At 37.9% G+C, this 14052-nt stretch overlaps 1 protein-coding gene across 1 annotated transcript in view; it reads right to left on the minus strand.

Annotated features, from left to right (window-relative positions):
• LOC132795839 (LIM/homeobox protein Lhx1) overlaps positions 1-13561 on the minus strand; it is a 71239-nt gene extending 57678 nt beyond the window's left edge. Inside the window, exon 1 of the mRNA XM_060806747.1 lies at positions 11977-13561. Within this exon, the coding sequence (XP_060662730.1) occupies positions 11977-12019 (43 nt within the window). The 5' untranslated portion in view covers positions 12020-13561. The remainder of the gene's footprint in view (positions 1-11976) is intronic.
• Positions 13562-14052: the final 491 nt, after the last annotated feature.

Here is a 14052-nt window from a genome sequence, read left to right on the forward strand (position 1 = left end):
CGCATACACAGAGAGAGAGAGAGAGAGAGAGAGATGGCTGTCATCCCCTTTTGCCAGCTGCCTGTTGCAGGGTATTTTTGTGGTGCGACTGACGTTCGCTGACGTTGCTTGTTTATTTTGTTAATATCAATGGAGAACAGCCTATACCCTTTTATCAGAAAATACACACACACACACGCGCACACACACACACACACACATGCATACACTCGCACACTCTCAACTCTGAGGCTGCTGTGCAGCAGTCAACTGAGGCCAACATTTGATGTGGTCGCTTTGACATTGCCCAGCGGCTCAATCTATATACATTTATGTGTGTATTGATGTGCAGATATATATATAACATATATATATACATATATATACTATATATGGCTAGGCCTTTGTATTGTGCTGTTGCTGTGGCAGCTTCATTGATTGATTTTAAATGCTTTTGGTGTTGGCGATTCATTTAAAATTTATGTATTTGTAAATTTGCATTTTTCAATATTTAATGTGGCAGACACTGCAGATGCCCACCCACACCCACACACACACACACCCCGTCCCCACTCCCCACTCCACCCCCCCGCTTTCCACGCTCGTCGCGCGCTGCTTTGCTCAGTGACTTTGGCAGCGTTTAATGCGATTAAAGGTTTAAAGTTGTGTGCCAAATAAAGCGTATGCTCGAGAGCAGTTATTTTTCGGTTGGTTCGTGGCTGGAGGGGGATGGCAACTGCAATTGCAACATGCCACAAATGCCACACACACACATACACATGCTGCCGCACTTGCCACATGTGCTTGTAATTTACTTTGATTTGTTAACTGTTTGCAGTTGATTTTCTTGGTAACATAATATTATGCATATATTCTAATTATTATGCAAAGTTTTCACTTCCTCTTCCTCTCCTCTCTCTTTCTCTCTCCCTTACTCTCTCTATCGTTCTCTTCGTTCGTCTTTGTCATCTGCGCTTTGACTATCAATGTCTTTTAATTGGTTTTCACATTAATTTTGCAAATTTATTGCTTTAACCCCCCTTCCGACCATCTGTCCGTGTGTCCTGCTGCCCTTAAACCCTCCCCCTACCCCTCCCCTCGCACAATCATTGCACCACAGAGCTGTGTGTGTTGCACCGTTTGCAATGCAATTAATAATAAACAACATGTGGAAATTTGTTATGTGATTTTGACAGCAAATGATATTTCAAATGAAAATGCTCTCCACTTCATTCTACAAATATATATATATGATATATATATGTATACATACATATATACCAAGTATTTCTCCCCTCTGGTTGACCGCAAAACTTTGGCCAAGTTTTATCAGAAGCAAAAGCAGAAGCAGAAGGAGGCGGACCATTAGCTTCATAAGCTGCCGCATAGTCAGTGATAAGCGCAATTTATGCGCTGCTCCGATTTCAGCATTCGCTTTGCTGACTTTCGCCCAAAGTCAAACAGGAAAATGAATGTTGTGGAAATTTTGGGGAAATACTCGTACTGTAAAAGAGCACAAAATTTCTTATCGCCCATCGCCTGGGTTCAGTCGAGCGATTTTGTGACAAAGCATTAACCTTGAATGCGACTGCACGTAGCTCAAAAAAGAAAACCCGAACTGAACCCAAACAGAGGGGCACATTCTTTTTTGGGGTGGCAAAGTCAACTGAGGCGCACGCTTATCGCGACAACAGCATCAGCAACAGCAGCAACAGCAACAGCAGCAACATCAGCGACAGCAACTCGCTCTGTAAATCTTCCCCTGGCAGCGATAAAGCCCGCAAAATGTTGTGCATCCGTTAACTGGTCCCAGGCGAGAGGTCTCGGATTTCACAATTCTGATTTACAGATTTACCGATTTGCAGATTTCCGATTAGCCAATCTATTCGAAACATTTGCGACCCCCCTCTATATACTACAGTCTATGTTGCATAAGCACTCTTTATTATGCTGCAAAACTCTTCGAGGTTTATTGTTGTTGACTCTCTTTCTCTTTCTCTTCTGCCCTTTGCTCGTTTACTGCTTTTCCGAGGCAGAATCTATTCTTATCAAATGCGAACTTGTGAAGTCGCCCTTATTACAAATGCCAGATGTGGCAAACAATTTTTACAGTTTATTCTGTTCTGAATTGTTGACTATAATATAACAAATATTGTTTAGAATAATTCAAATTTATATAGGTAATGAAATAACCTAAAAATTTGGTATATTTTGAATGTTTTGATGTAGTACTTATCAATATACCAAATATAGCCGTTGGTATTTGGCATATTTGAAAATTAATACTGCAGTGATTTATTTTTATTCAAAATGAGAAGGGAGTGTACTCGAATTTTTGAGTATAATATTAGAAATATTGTTTAGAAAAAATTAAAATTTATGTAGCTAAAATCTGAAGTATTTTCTTTTTAATTTCAATTATAGTTTACGAAATACTTTTAGAGGGAAATGTGAGAAATTTTTTAGTTGAAACTCGAAACTTGAACTTGACAAACTTAGTTTACTTTAATAAATTGCCAATTTTCGCAGAGCATTACTTTTTACGAATAATCGATATATTAAAATATTCGAAAAGCAATTCTCGATTTTGTAATATCAATTTTCTAAAAACTCAAGTTGCTTCTAACCATAATATTATGTTGCTCTAGAAATTATTTTTAAACTACTCTGACTATAATTATTATTTTGTACAAAATTCACATGTATTTCGATATATTTTAAATAATAGCATTAAATGAAGATTTTACATATCTTTTCTAATAATAACTAATTTCTGAATGAATGTTTCAGCTTCCATTTGAAACGAAATATTCTAAAATTCACTATGGAACTCAATGATTTGATATAATCAAAGTTGAATGTGTTGAAGAACAGAACAGAAAATTTGTAATATTTTCAAATGTAAGCAAATTTTATAATATTTTAAGCAATTGTTATATGTATTAGAAAATTGACTTTGGAACCCAATTCGGAACTGTTCTGAATAGCTTGCTCAATTATGATCGCCTTGAAACTAAAAGCTCTAACCAAAAGCTTTCACTGTCGTTTGGTTCGGTTCGGTTGCGGTAAAGCTTTGCTACCTTGGCATTTAGCTTTGAGTGCGGTTCGTATCGGATCGGTTCCGTTTCGTTTCGTTCCATTCCGTTCCGATTGGTTCGCAAAGAAAGAGACAGAGCGAGAGGGAGAGAGAGAGAGAGAGAGCGATAGTAACAATTCGTTGCGCTGCAATTCGATTCGGTTCGTTGCCAAACAAATTTCACATATTCGCTCCTCTTAAAGTGACGGCGGCGGCGATTGCCGCCCGCTGCTTCTTCTTTATTTTCATATACATCTACATACATTCATGTATTTTGTTGTTGTTTGCGCTGCGTTTTGATGTTTTGCCGCAAATGGTTTGCCAACAACAACAACATCAAGACACGTGTATGCGCGCGATTTTGATTAATTAATTTGCATATGAGCATTAAAAAGTAAAAACGTGCCTTAAGTTGCTTGCTGCTGATGGTGCTGATGATGTGAAGGCGCCGGCCAGGCAACATGTTGCCGCTGACACGCCGGCAACATGTTGTCGTTGTCGTCGTTGTCGTTGTTGTCGTCGTTGTTCTCGTTGTCGCTGTCGCTGTCGTTTGGGCGAACAGAGGGCAATAGCTATAAATACCATTTGCCGGCGAGTTTATAATGCAGCCATAATCAAATTAATAAACGCACAATAAAAACGCATAACAAATTGCCGCTCATTGAGATCGAAGCGGCAGACAAAAGGCAACTTCTCTTCACGGCAACAAAAAGAGATGCAGACAGAGTAAGAGCGAGAGAGAGAGAGAGAGAGCGAACTAGGGTGAAGGTGTTGCCGCTGCACGTTGCGATCGACAACAACAACAACAGCAACAACAACAACAGCGATCGCAGCGACAGCAGCAACATTACACGCATCATTATGTTGAGCGTTTTTCGGTTATTGATGATATGAGCCATGAGCCCGCGGTTCACAGAGACGCCCGCACCGTCTGCAACGCTTCACTTGCAACAGCGGATTGCCCAAACACACGCACACACGCACACTCGCACACACACACACACACACACACACACTCAGATGATGCGTGTGTGGGAGCAAAGAAGAAAGAAATACATTCGTATTGAACTCGGTGCAGGCGACAAAAAGTTACGCAATAATTTCTGTTTAATTTTTGAAAGTGAGCAAATAATATATATCTTATTTTTGAAATGTCAAATTTTAAATATGAAACTTTATAATTATATTTTTTTATTATATTATAAAGTTACGCAATAATTTATGTTTCATTTTTGAAAGTGAGCAAATAATATATATCTTATTTTTGAAATGTCAAATTTTAAATATGAAACTTTATTATTATATTATTTTTATTATATTATAAAGCAACGCAATAATATATGTTTCATTTTTGAAATTAAGCAAATTACAAATATCAATTTCTTTTAAATGTAATACAAATTATCAATTTCAAATTTTAAATATGAAACTTTACTGGGTTCTGAGCATTTGCTTTAAAAAAGTAATTAACGCACTAAAGCGATTTAACAATTTTAGAAGAACAGCAAATTAACAAGTTAGAAAGCTACAGTTGAGTGTGCTCGACTGAAAGATACTCGCTAGCAGTATTAATTTTAAAATATACCAAAATAACACACCATAACTTTTGTTATTAACTTTTGTTATTATATTTGGTATATTTATATAGATACTATATTCAAAATATACCATAGAGTGCAAAAAATACTAGATTGTCAGCCAAAGTAACTAAGTCCCGTAGTATATAAAAATCAGTTTGAATTGGTAGAAGTCCTCTTTTTAATTTTACTTTATTAAATAGTAAAAAACATAATGATTCAATTTGAAAATTATTAAAACTTCAAATTTGAAATTGCAGCTAATTTTTATAGAAGAATTTCGTCTGCAAATAAATATATTTTTATAAAATTTTATAGGAAGACACACAGAAGATTGAATGAAGATCCTTCTACTTGAATGTAGAACAATCAAAGAAAAAAAAAAAAACATTTTACATTCTTTTTTATTATAAAAGAGAAACATTGCAAAATAAGAATTTCAATTTTGGGTTTTTGTATAGGAAAAAAATCTGATTTTAAAGAAGAATTTCGTCTGCAGAGAAATATATTTTGAAAAGAGTTTTTTGGAAGACACACAGAAGATTGAATGGAGATTCTTCTACTTGAATGTAGAACAATTAAAGCACAAATAAAAATGTAATTAACATTCGACATTACAAGATAAGAATTTCAATTTTGGAAGAGAACTGTAATTATCTTTGGTCAACGATTATAGATTGAATATGTGGCAATCGACAAATTTGTGAGGTGGCTGCTGCTGCTGCTGTTGGTTGCTGTTATTGCTGTGACTGCGACTGCGAGTTTGTATGTGTGTGTGTGTGTGACTGTATCTGTATCTGTAAATGTATCTGTGGTTGTGGCTGCTGTCAGAGCAGTCGGAGCACTCGGAACTAATCGCATTTAGCTGCGGTCATCTGCGGCGCGATCGTTTTTCTTGCGCCGCGTTGGTTCCAGCCGAACGAGCAGAGCCAAGAAAAGACATCTCTCTGCCTGTTTTTTTTTTTTGAGCGCGGTCCTGACTTCGACTTGGACATTGGGTTAAAGGTCATTACCACAACTCCCCAACCCTCAGACCCCAAAACTCCTCTCAACTGAGCTGCTGCGTGAGAGCGCGTCAAGTGGCTCAATTGGAAACTCGCTACAAATTGTTGCTCGTTTTTATTGGTTGTGTTTTTTTTTCTGTTTCTGTTTCGCTGTGTTGTGTTTTTTGTGCTTTATGACTTGTTGTTGTCTGTTGTTCTCTGCCTTGCGAATCTCTTTTGGTTATAAATCAATTCCTGAGGCTTCAGCTACCGTTTTGAGGCGGAAGAGTTTCACAACCAGCAGCAACAACAATTGTAAATAAATACAAATAAAAATAAATAATGCTGGAAATAAATGCTCGCTAGTAAGTTCTAATTAAACAATTATTTTTATTTCAGCTCAACTAATTTCTATACTATTTTTTTAGATTTTCGTTGGACAAGTGTACAACAACCTGTTGCCTGCTGTTGTTGTTGCCGGGGCAGTAAATCAAGCCAAAAAGGCGATAAGCTACACAAATGAATTGTGGGCCAAACCGAAATGGTCACAGACAACAACAACAACAACAAAAGTTAAAATAAAACTAAAATAAAAACAACAACAAGAAAAAAGCGCAATAGAACCTGTTGATGATGTTGAAAGCCCCCGCCTAAAAAAAAAAAAAAAAAAAGTAAAATAAACCCCGCGGAGCGAGTGAGAATTGTTGCCTAGTGAATCCATTTCGTGGACTTTCCGCTGAAAACTGTCTGCGCTTTTATTTCATTTCTGTTTCTGTTTCAGTTTCAGTTTAGAGTAGTTTTTTGTTTTTTTTTTTGGTTTTTGCGTTGCTTTGCTTTGCTGCAAAAGTCGCTGTCGAAGTCAAAGTCGAGAGTCGAGAGCTCGAGTTGCTTGCACTGAAATTTATGGCGTATAAATTATCTCACACGTTGACTATTGACAGCTTTAAAATAATCGTAAAACGGCAAAGAAATCATAAAAGAGCCAACAGAGCACTGAAACCAGAACACAACAACAACAACAGCCATTCAATGTGAATTACTATTTCAGCTTCAAGCTAAACTGCTAAGCAAAAAGCAACACAAAACTGAAACTAAAAAAAAAAGAGAAAAAGACAGGCGACGACGTCGGCCCCAAAGCGTCGTCCTATGTGGCCAAAGTCGTGGCATAGGCCAGGCCAACTAAGGGTCCCCCCTTTGCCCCCTCTTCGCTACTCATCAACTCTGAATGCCGCCTGCACAAAGTTGGAAAAGTTCCCAACAGTTGGGGGCCCCATAACTTGCATATCAGGGCTGCGAGACAGCGAGACAGGTCAAAAGATATATTCAATTCCTGACAAACGGGCCACAAATAACATTTTGTGGCCCAAAAGCTTGAAGCTTCCCCGATAGTTTTCACTCAAAAACACAGATCGGTAGCTTTTGGCTACCCAATAATAACTCGTCAATGATTTATTCACTTATTTACTTACTCCACCGAGAGCGTTGATCAATCAAACAAGTTTCACAAAATAAACAGTTTTCGAATCGAATCGAATGAAGTTACGAGACACAAAAAAAAACACAAATCGAACTGAATCAATCATCATAAAGATTTCGTTTAGTGACAAAATATTTGTAAAACAAATCGATTCCAATTTTTTGCATTTTTCATTTTGCATTTTGTTCAAAGAGCTCGTTTGCATAAAGAATATGGCAAGCAAATAGTAAACAAACATTTTTGGGAATTTCATCGAAATTTTGTTTCGAATTTCAAATGCATTTAGAAAGTAAAGTGTAAGAAAGTAAAGATTTTGAAATATATCTGTATGAATTAAGTTGTTATTATTTTTACTGTAGGACTCTGTTCTGAAAAATTTTTTTTTGTGTTATTAGCTTTTTTATAAACATATTTGAAAACTTATTCAAAAAATAGATAATTATTTTTCATAAGAAATTTGTAATATATTATTTGTATGGTATATTTTGAACGCAATACTATATCAATATACCAAATATAGAAGCTGGTATATTTTTAGTATATTTGGTATATTTTTAGAATGTGTTTTACTTGGTACGCAATACTATACCAATATACCAAATATAAATTTTGGTATATTTGTAGTATATTTGGTATATTTTTAGAATGTGTTTCGATTGAAAATGTGTAGCAGGTATCTTAGATTTCTTACTTGGCATTTTTTATAACAAAAGTAAATTAAATAATAATTATTGTTTCTCAAAAGAAATTTGTGGTATATTTATTGTATTTTTTGCACTCCATGGTATATTTTGAACGCAATACTATATCAATATACCAAATATAGATGCTGGTATATTTTTAGCATTTTTGTTATATTTTTAGAATGTGTTTTTATTAAAAATCTGAGATTTCTTACTTGGTATTTTTTATAACATGAGTAAATTAAATAATAATTTTTATTTGTCATACAAATTTCTGCGCAAAAATTGTAAAATTTCCAAATCATTTTTATTTGCGGATATACTGAACTATAGGAACTATTTGTCTTCAATCAAGGAAACCAACATTAAGAATTCATAGTTATAGTTACTTTTTTATTGCCAATTATATTTCCCACTAATGACAAGGATTTGCTTAATTACACTTTAAATTGCGATCCTCGTTGGAAACTTTCTAAATCTTTCCCACAGCTGTAATTCCTCTATTGTTCAGTTGTAATTTTTTATTTGGCCACCCAGAGGTAAGAGTTTTTGGTTTGTTGGAAATTGCAGTTTTGTGGGGAGGGGGGAAAAAGGGAGAGAGCAAGATCTTTTGTTTTGCTGCTGTAATGTTGGAGTTTTGCATCTCAACGGCTCATTATGCTGGCTAATTTATAGTTGGAGCCACGCCCATTGTGGCCATCTAACAAACGTTGGACCCTCGGGCATATTTAGCAATTCTTCAGGCTAAACGCGGCAGCGGCTGCCGGCTACGCTTTTTGCTCAATAAATCAATGGAGCTGAGCGAAAAAAAGCAAAAAAAGCCATAGAACTGACTTTCAGCATTCGCTTTTTGTCTATTCTACAAGCAATAGTTGCTGCTGTTCATGTTGCTGCTGCTGCTGCTGATGTTGCTCGTAAAGCGACTTGAGCAACTGTTGACCGTAAAAATGATGAAGAAAATGGCGCATAAAAAATGTTGACGTACTTGGAAGCGCATTGACTTGAGGCCGCAAATATTGTTGCATGTGCCTTGTGGCAGCTTTTGAAGCTTCCAGGCAGTTGCAGTTGCAGTTGCACACTCGCCACTCTCATCGTCATCATCATCATCATCATCGTTGTCGTGATCATCATCAGCACTTTGAGCAGAGCTCAGGACAGTCATAAATGTTGATGAACAGCAGGCGAACTTTGTTAAAGGCGTTGCTGCGCTTTTGTTGCTGCTGTTGCTGCTGCTGTTGCTGTTGCTGCTGCTGCTGTGCAACGGCAACAACAAAATTGAAAAGATGCAACCGCAAGATACAACAACAAAAAGTACTATACAAAAATTGACGAGAAAAACAGGCTGCAAATGTTTTATGACTTTTGGCTGCGCTTTGTTCTATGTGCCACCTCCTTGCATGCCCCTTGCATGCCACATGCCCCGCACAGTGCTGGGCGAGCCCATGCCGTTGACAGCTTTGACTTTTGACTTCTGGGACCCCGGTGGCACGCCCCCTTCAACAGCCTACACATTGCTGCAACGCCTGTCCGAGCTGAGCTCGAAATTTATGAGTCGTCAGCTGCCAAGTTGCCAACTTGCAAGTCGGCAATTGCAAGCTGTCCAGGCTGCTGCTGCTGCTCTTGCTGCTGCAACTTGCAACGGACAGCGTGCAACGGGCAACTGGCAACTGGCAAGTTGCAAGTTGCAAGTCGGCAGTTTTATGGGCCGCTTTGAGTCCCATTTGCTGAAGTGCATGCACAAATCAGCAGGTTAACAAATTTGTTGACGCAATTTGTTGGCCATTTGGCCAAAAGCAGATCCCGTCAAGGAGACGCAGCCAAAAGGGTTATAGAAATTGGAGCAGAGTGTGAGAGAGAGGAGAGAGAAAGGGGAGAGAAAGGGGAGAGAAAGGGGAGCTGCCGTCAACTGGGCAACAAAATCAAAAGTTTTTGGCTGCGTTTTTTTTTGCTGTTGTTGTGTTTTGTTTTTTTGGCTGACATTAAACAGTCAGCAAAAGTGAAAATTTGACATGAGAGCAAATGAAATAAAACAAAAGCAAAGCAGTCAAACAAACTGCAACAACAACAACAACAGAGAACAACAAGAAAAGTTTTGACAAGTCGAAGCAAACTTTTTGCCAGGCGAACACAAAAACTTGCAAAGCGCACAAAATGGGCGCAAAAGGAAAAAGACAGAAAGCCAGCAGAAGAATGAGAGACAGAGAGCGAGAGAGAGAGAGTAGAGTGAACTCTGTTAGGGTTGGTGGGAGGTAAAAAGGAGGATGAGGGGGCGTGGCAGGGTGACTGCTGCGACCCTGCAGCAAGTTCAAAAGTGCAAAACTTTACTTCATGCTTTAACCCAAAGTAGACAAACTTTGCGCAAAATTTTGTCCGCTCTGGACTTAACCCATGCCTCCCCCATTCCTCCCGTCTCCTCCTTCTCCTCATTCTCCTCCATCTGCTGTTCGACTGAAGCAACAATTTGCAAGCATTTGCACAAATGCAGTTTAACGCATATTCTACTGGACTAGGCCTAAAGTCAACTGAAAAAAGTATTTAAAATATATTTCTCTTCAGAGCGATACAGAAAAATTTAAGACTGAATTTAAATCACAAGTTTTTGATGGATATCTTTATGGGAAAACTATTTGAAACTGATCTTTGAATAAATGAAATATGTAACTGCATGGAATATTATGATTATTATTATTATTATTTTGTCCATGAAATGTCTACTTTTAATCAATTTTGCATTATACAAAAATTGAACAGTTTTTTTTTTTTGTCATTTTTGAAGTTTACAAATATAATGGTGAAATGTATACCACAAATACATCCATCGCTAAGATCAAATAAAATGAATAGTGAAATGTCACTATAAAACAAAATTGTTTTCCTAAAAAGATCTCATTCCTAGTTAGGTTTATTTTTTATTGTTCATTGTAGAACATTAGGTTTAACATGTTAAAGACTTTAATATCTTAAGTCTTCAACTGTATTCAATAAAATGAAATAAAGAAAACATAAAACTCTACCACTTTATTAAAGGATAAAGAAGTGATGGAAGTATTTAGATCATAAATTTGCTATTATAAATTACGTTAACCTTATTCCTTTCATTTAAAATGATTGCCACCAATGTTAAGTAGCTAATACATATTATTTTTTAAAATAATAATTTTCTGTACACAACAAAATGAATTTAATATTTTAGTCACATAGCTAAGAAGTTTTTTTTAGGATTTGAATTCAAGACAAACGTTTCTTTTTAGATTTGACACGAGCGTTAAAGAAAATTGCTTTTCGAATTTAAAAATGTAGCTTGACAAAAAACAACAGAATCAATTTTATCATTTTAGCAGCATAGCTAAGAAGATTTTTTAGGACCTGAAGAAATTTTCATTTCTTTTTGTCGATTTGAGAGTATCGAAAACGAGAAATTCTTTTTGGAATTTGAAACTTCAGATTGATAAAAAAACAGTAAAATTAATTCATTATTCATTGTAACTAAAGAGTTTTTTTTTAAGAATTTGAATTCAATATTTGACAACGAAAACTTCTTTCTAGATTTAAGAGGATCGACTAAGATAATTTCTCTTGTAGAATTTAAAAATTCAGCTTTATAAAAACAGCAAAAAACGAGATTTTTTTAGTATTTGAATTCAACATTTGACAACGAAAACTTCTTTCTAGATTTGAGAGGATCGAATAAGATAATTTCTATTTAGAGTGTTTGAAAATTCAGCTTGATAAAAAAGTATTTTCATCAAAAAGATCAACACAGATCTGGAGAAATTCCCTCATCAAAAATACTTTACACGTAACATATGTAACTAAAGAGTTTTATTTTAGAATTTGAATTCAATATTTGACTACGAAAACTTCTTTCTAGATTTGAGAGGATCGACTAAGATAATTTCTCTTGTAGAATTTAAAAATTCAGCTTGATAAAAACATCAAAAACTGAGATCTTTTTAGTGTTTGAATTCAATATTTGACAACGAAAACTTCTTTCTAGATTTGAGAGGATCGAATAAGATAATTTCTATTTAGAGTGTTTGAAAATTCAGCTTGATTAAAAAAAGCATTTTCATCAAAAAGATCGACACAGATCTGGAGAAATCCGCTCATCAAAAATACTTGACAAGTTCAGAGTAGATTTCTGAAATGTGATTGCTGATCGCAGCTTAAAAGGGGGGAGAAGAAGGGGGAAGGGACTCACCTATATTGTGCTGATTTGTGTGCAGGACAGCGCCGAATGCCATTAGATCCTTGACGGGAGGTGCTCGGCTACCGAGGGCGGCAAAACCGTCGCCCAGAAATGACGCCAGCGCGACAGCCCTGAGGGGCGCTTTGGATGCCTCGGTGAGAATTTTGTTGTCGAATATTTCGTAGCTGGGGGGCGAGATGATAATCGTCGCGGCGATGATGATAACGCAGCTGCTGATGACGTTGTTGTCCTGCCTTGGCGATGACGATGATTATGATGGCGATATCGATAACGATGGCGATGGCGATGATAATTCGCACACTCACACACGCACACTTACGCACTCACGTGCTCTCACACAAGCACACACACTCACACACGCAAAGCACAGGCAAGTAAAACAGTGTGAGCGAGACAGAGGCAGCAGGAGCTAAAGAGATGTGTTTCTTTTTTTTTTCGTGCAACGGGGTGGGGGGAAAGAAGGGCAGAGAATGAGATGGATATGAAGAGATGTGGAGCACGTGTGTTGTTGTTGTTGTTATTGTTGTTGTTGTGTCGTTTGCCGGCGGCAAAACACGCGACAGCTTCGTCTTCTTCTTTTGCTTGTGCTTTCGCTTCTGTTTTTGTTTCTTATTCTCCTTCTCCTTCTGGTTCTTCAACTGCTTTGTCTGCTTCAACTTTACTTTGTATTTGATTTGAATTTGTCGTTTGTTGTTGTTGTTGTTGTTATTATTTGTTTGACAGGTGTGTGAACTTTTTTGTGCATTTGTTGTTAACTTGTACTGCTTCTTCTTCTACTTCAACTACTATACTTCGTTTGCGTTTAATCCACTCGAAGAGAGCTTTATTTCATTGCTTTTCTTTTGCTTTGGCTTTTGCATTGATTTACTTTGCTTTCTTTTTTTTTTTTAGTATTGCATGTCGTATTCCTCGGCTAGAGCAAAACTCACTTGAAAAAAACTTTGGCAACAAATTCGTTGTGTGCTCCCAAAAAAATTCGAAACGCGAAACGCGACAAACAAATTCAGGAATTATTCCCCACACACACACTCCAAAATTTGCAATAGAGAATGGAGGATGGCGGAGGACGCGCAACGCGACGGCGGTCGATCGGTGAAACGGGTGAACGGGTTAGCGGGTTAGCGGGTGGCAACGGGTAGCAACGGGTTAGCGGTTTATCAGCTGTTCGGTTCGTGTTCTCAAAGGAAACGCTTTGTTAATGCGTTTTATTTTGCGCTTTATTTTGGTTTCGTTACGCTAACGCTTACGGCTTTTTTGTTATTGACAACGTCTTTCGGAATGACGATGAAACAGTGTAACAGAGTAACAGTAACGGTAACGGTAACGTCAACGTGAACGGCAAAATATCGTATCGATGTCTGTGTTGTTGATAACGATAACGGGCCGCAACATGCGAGCGCACCACGCGAACGTCAAACAAAAACTGAAAACGGCGACGGCAGCAGCAATATCAACGAAGCGACCAGGCACACACACGACGACGACGACGACGACAGCGACGACGGCGACAGCGACTGCGACGATAGCGACAGCGACTGCGACGGGCAGAGCAAGCGCGAACGAATGGCAAGGCAAAGGCGAAACACACAGCCAAGCACAAACTGAACCGGTACACACGAAACACGAGAGACACGAGTCCGATACCTGATGCTGCCTGCTGTCGCCTCGCTCACTGCTGCTGCTGCTGCTGCTGAGGTTGCTGCTGGCGTCTGGCCTACCCCTTAGCATTGTACGAATCGCATGCGCGCTCACTCACACACTCGCACTCACATCCATACAGCGTCGCAGCGTTGCGCTGCTCAATGGCAAACACAAAAATTTCCCCTTCGCATGCACATGGCGTGCGTCAGAGCGAGACAACTAGCTGACGGCCGTTGTTTTGTGTGTTGTGCTGCAAAAATAGCAATGGAGTCTGTTGCTGACATTTGTCGCAGTCATCGGTTGCGGCGACAGTTGCCGTTGTCGTTGTTGGTGTTGCTGTTGGTGTTGTTGTTGCTATTGTCGCTGCTGGCGTCGACGTCGTCGTTTGCGGTTAGAAGGGGGCGTTGCTAAGCAACTGGTTTCGGT

Source organism: Drosophila nasuta, chromosome X (genome assembly GCF_023558535.2).
Source record: "Drosophila nasuta strain 15112-1781.00 chromosome X, ASM2355853v1, whole genome shotgun sequence".
Classification (NCBI taxonomy): Eukaryota; Metazoa; Arthropoda; class Insecta; order Diptera; family Drosophilidae; genus Drosophila; species Drosophila nasuta.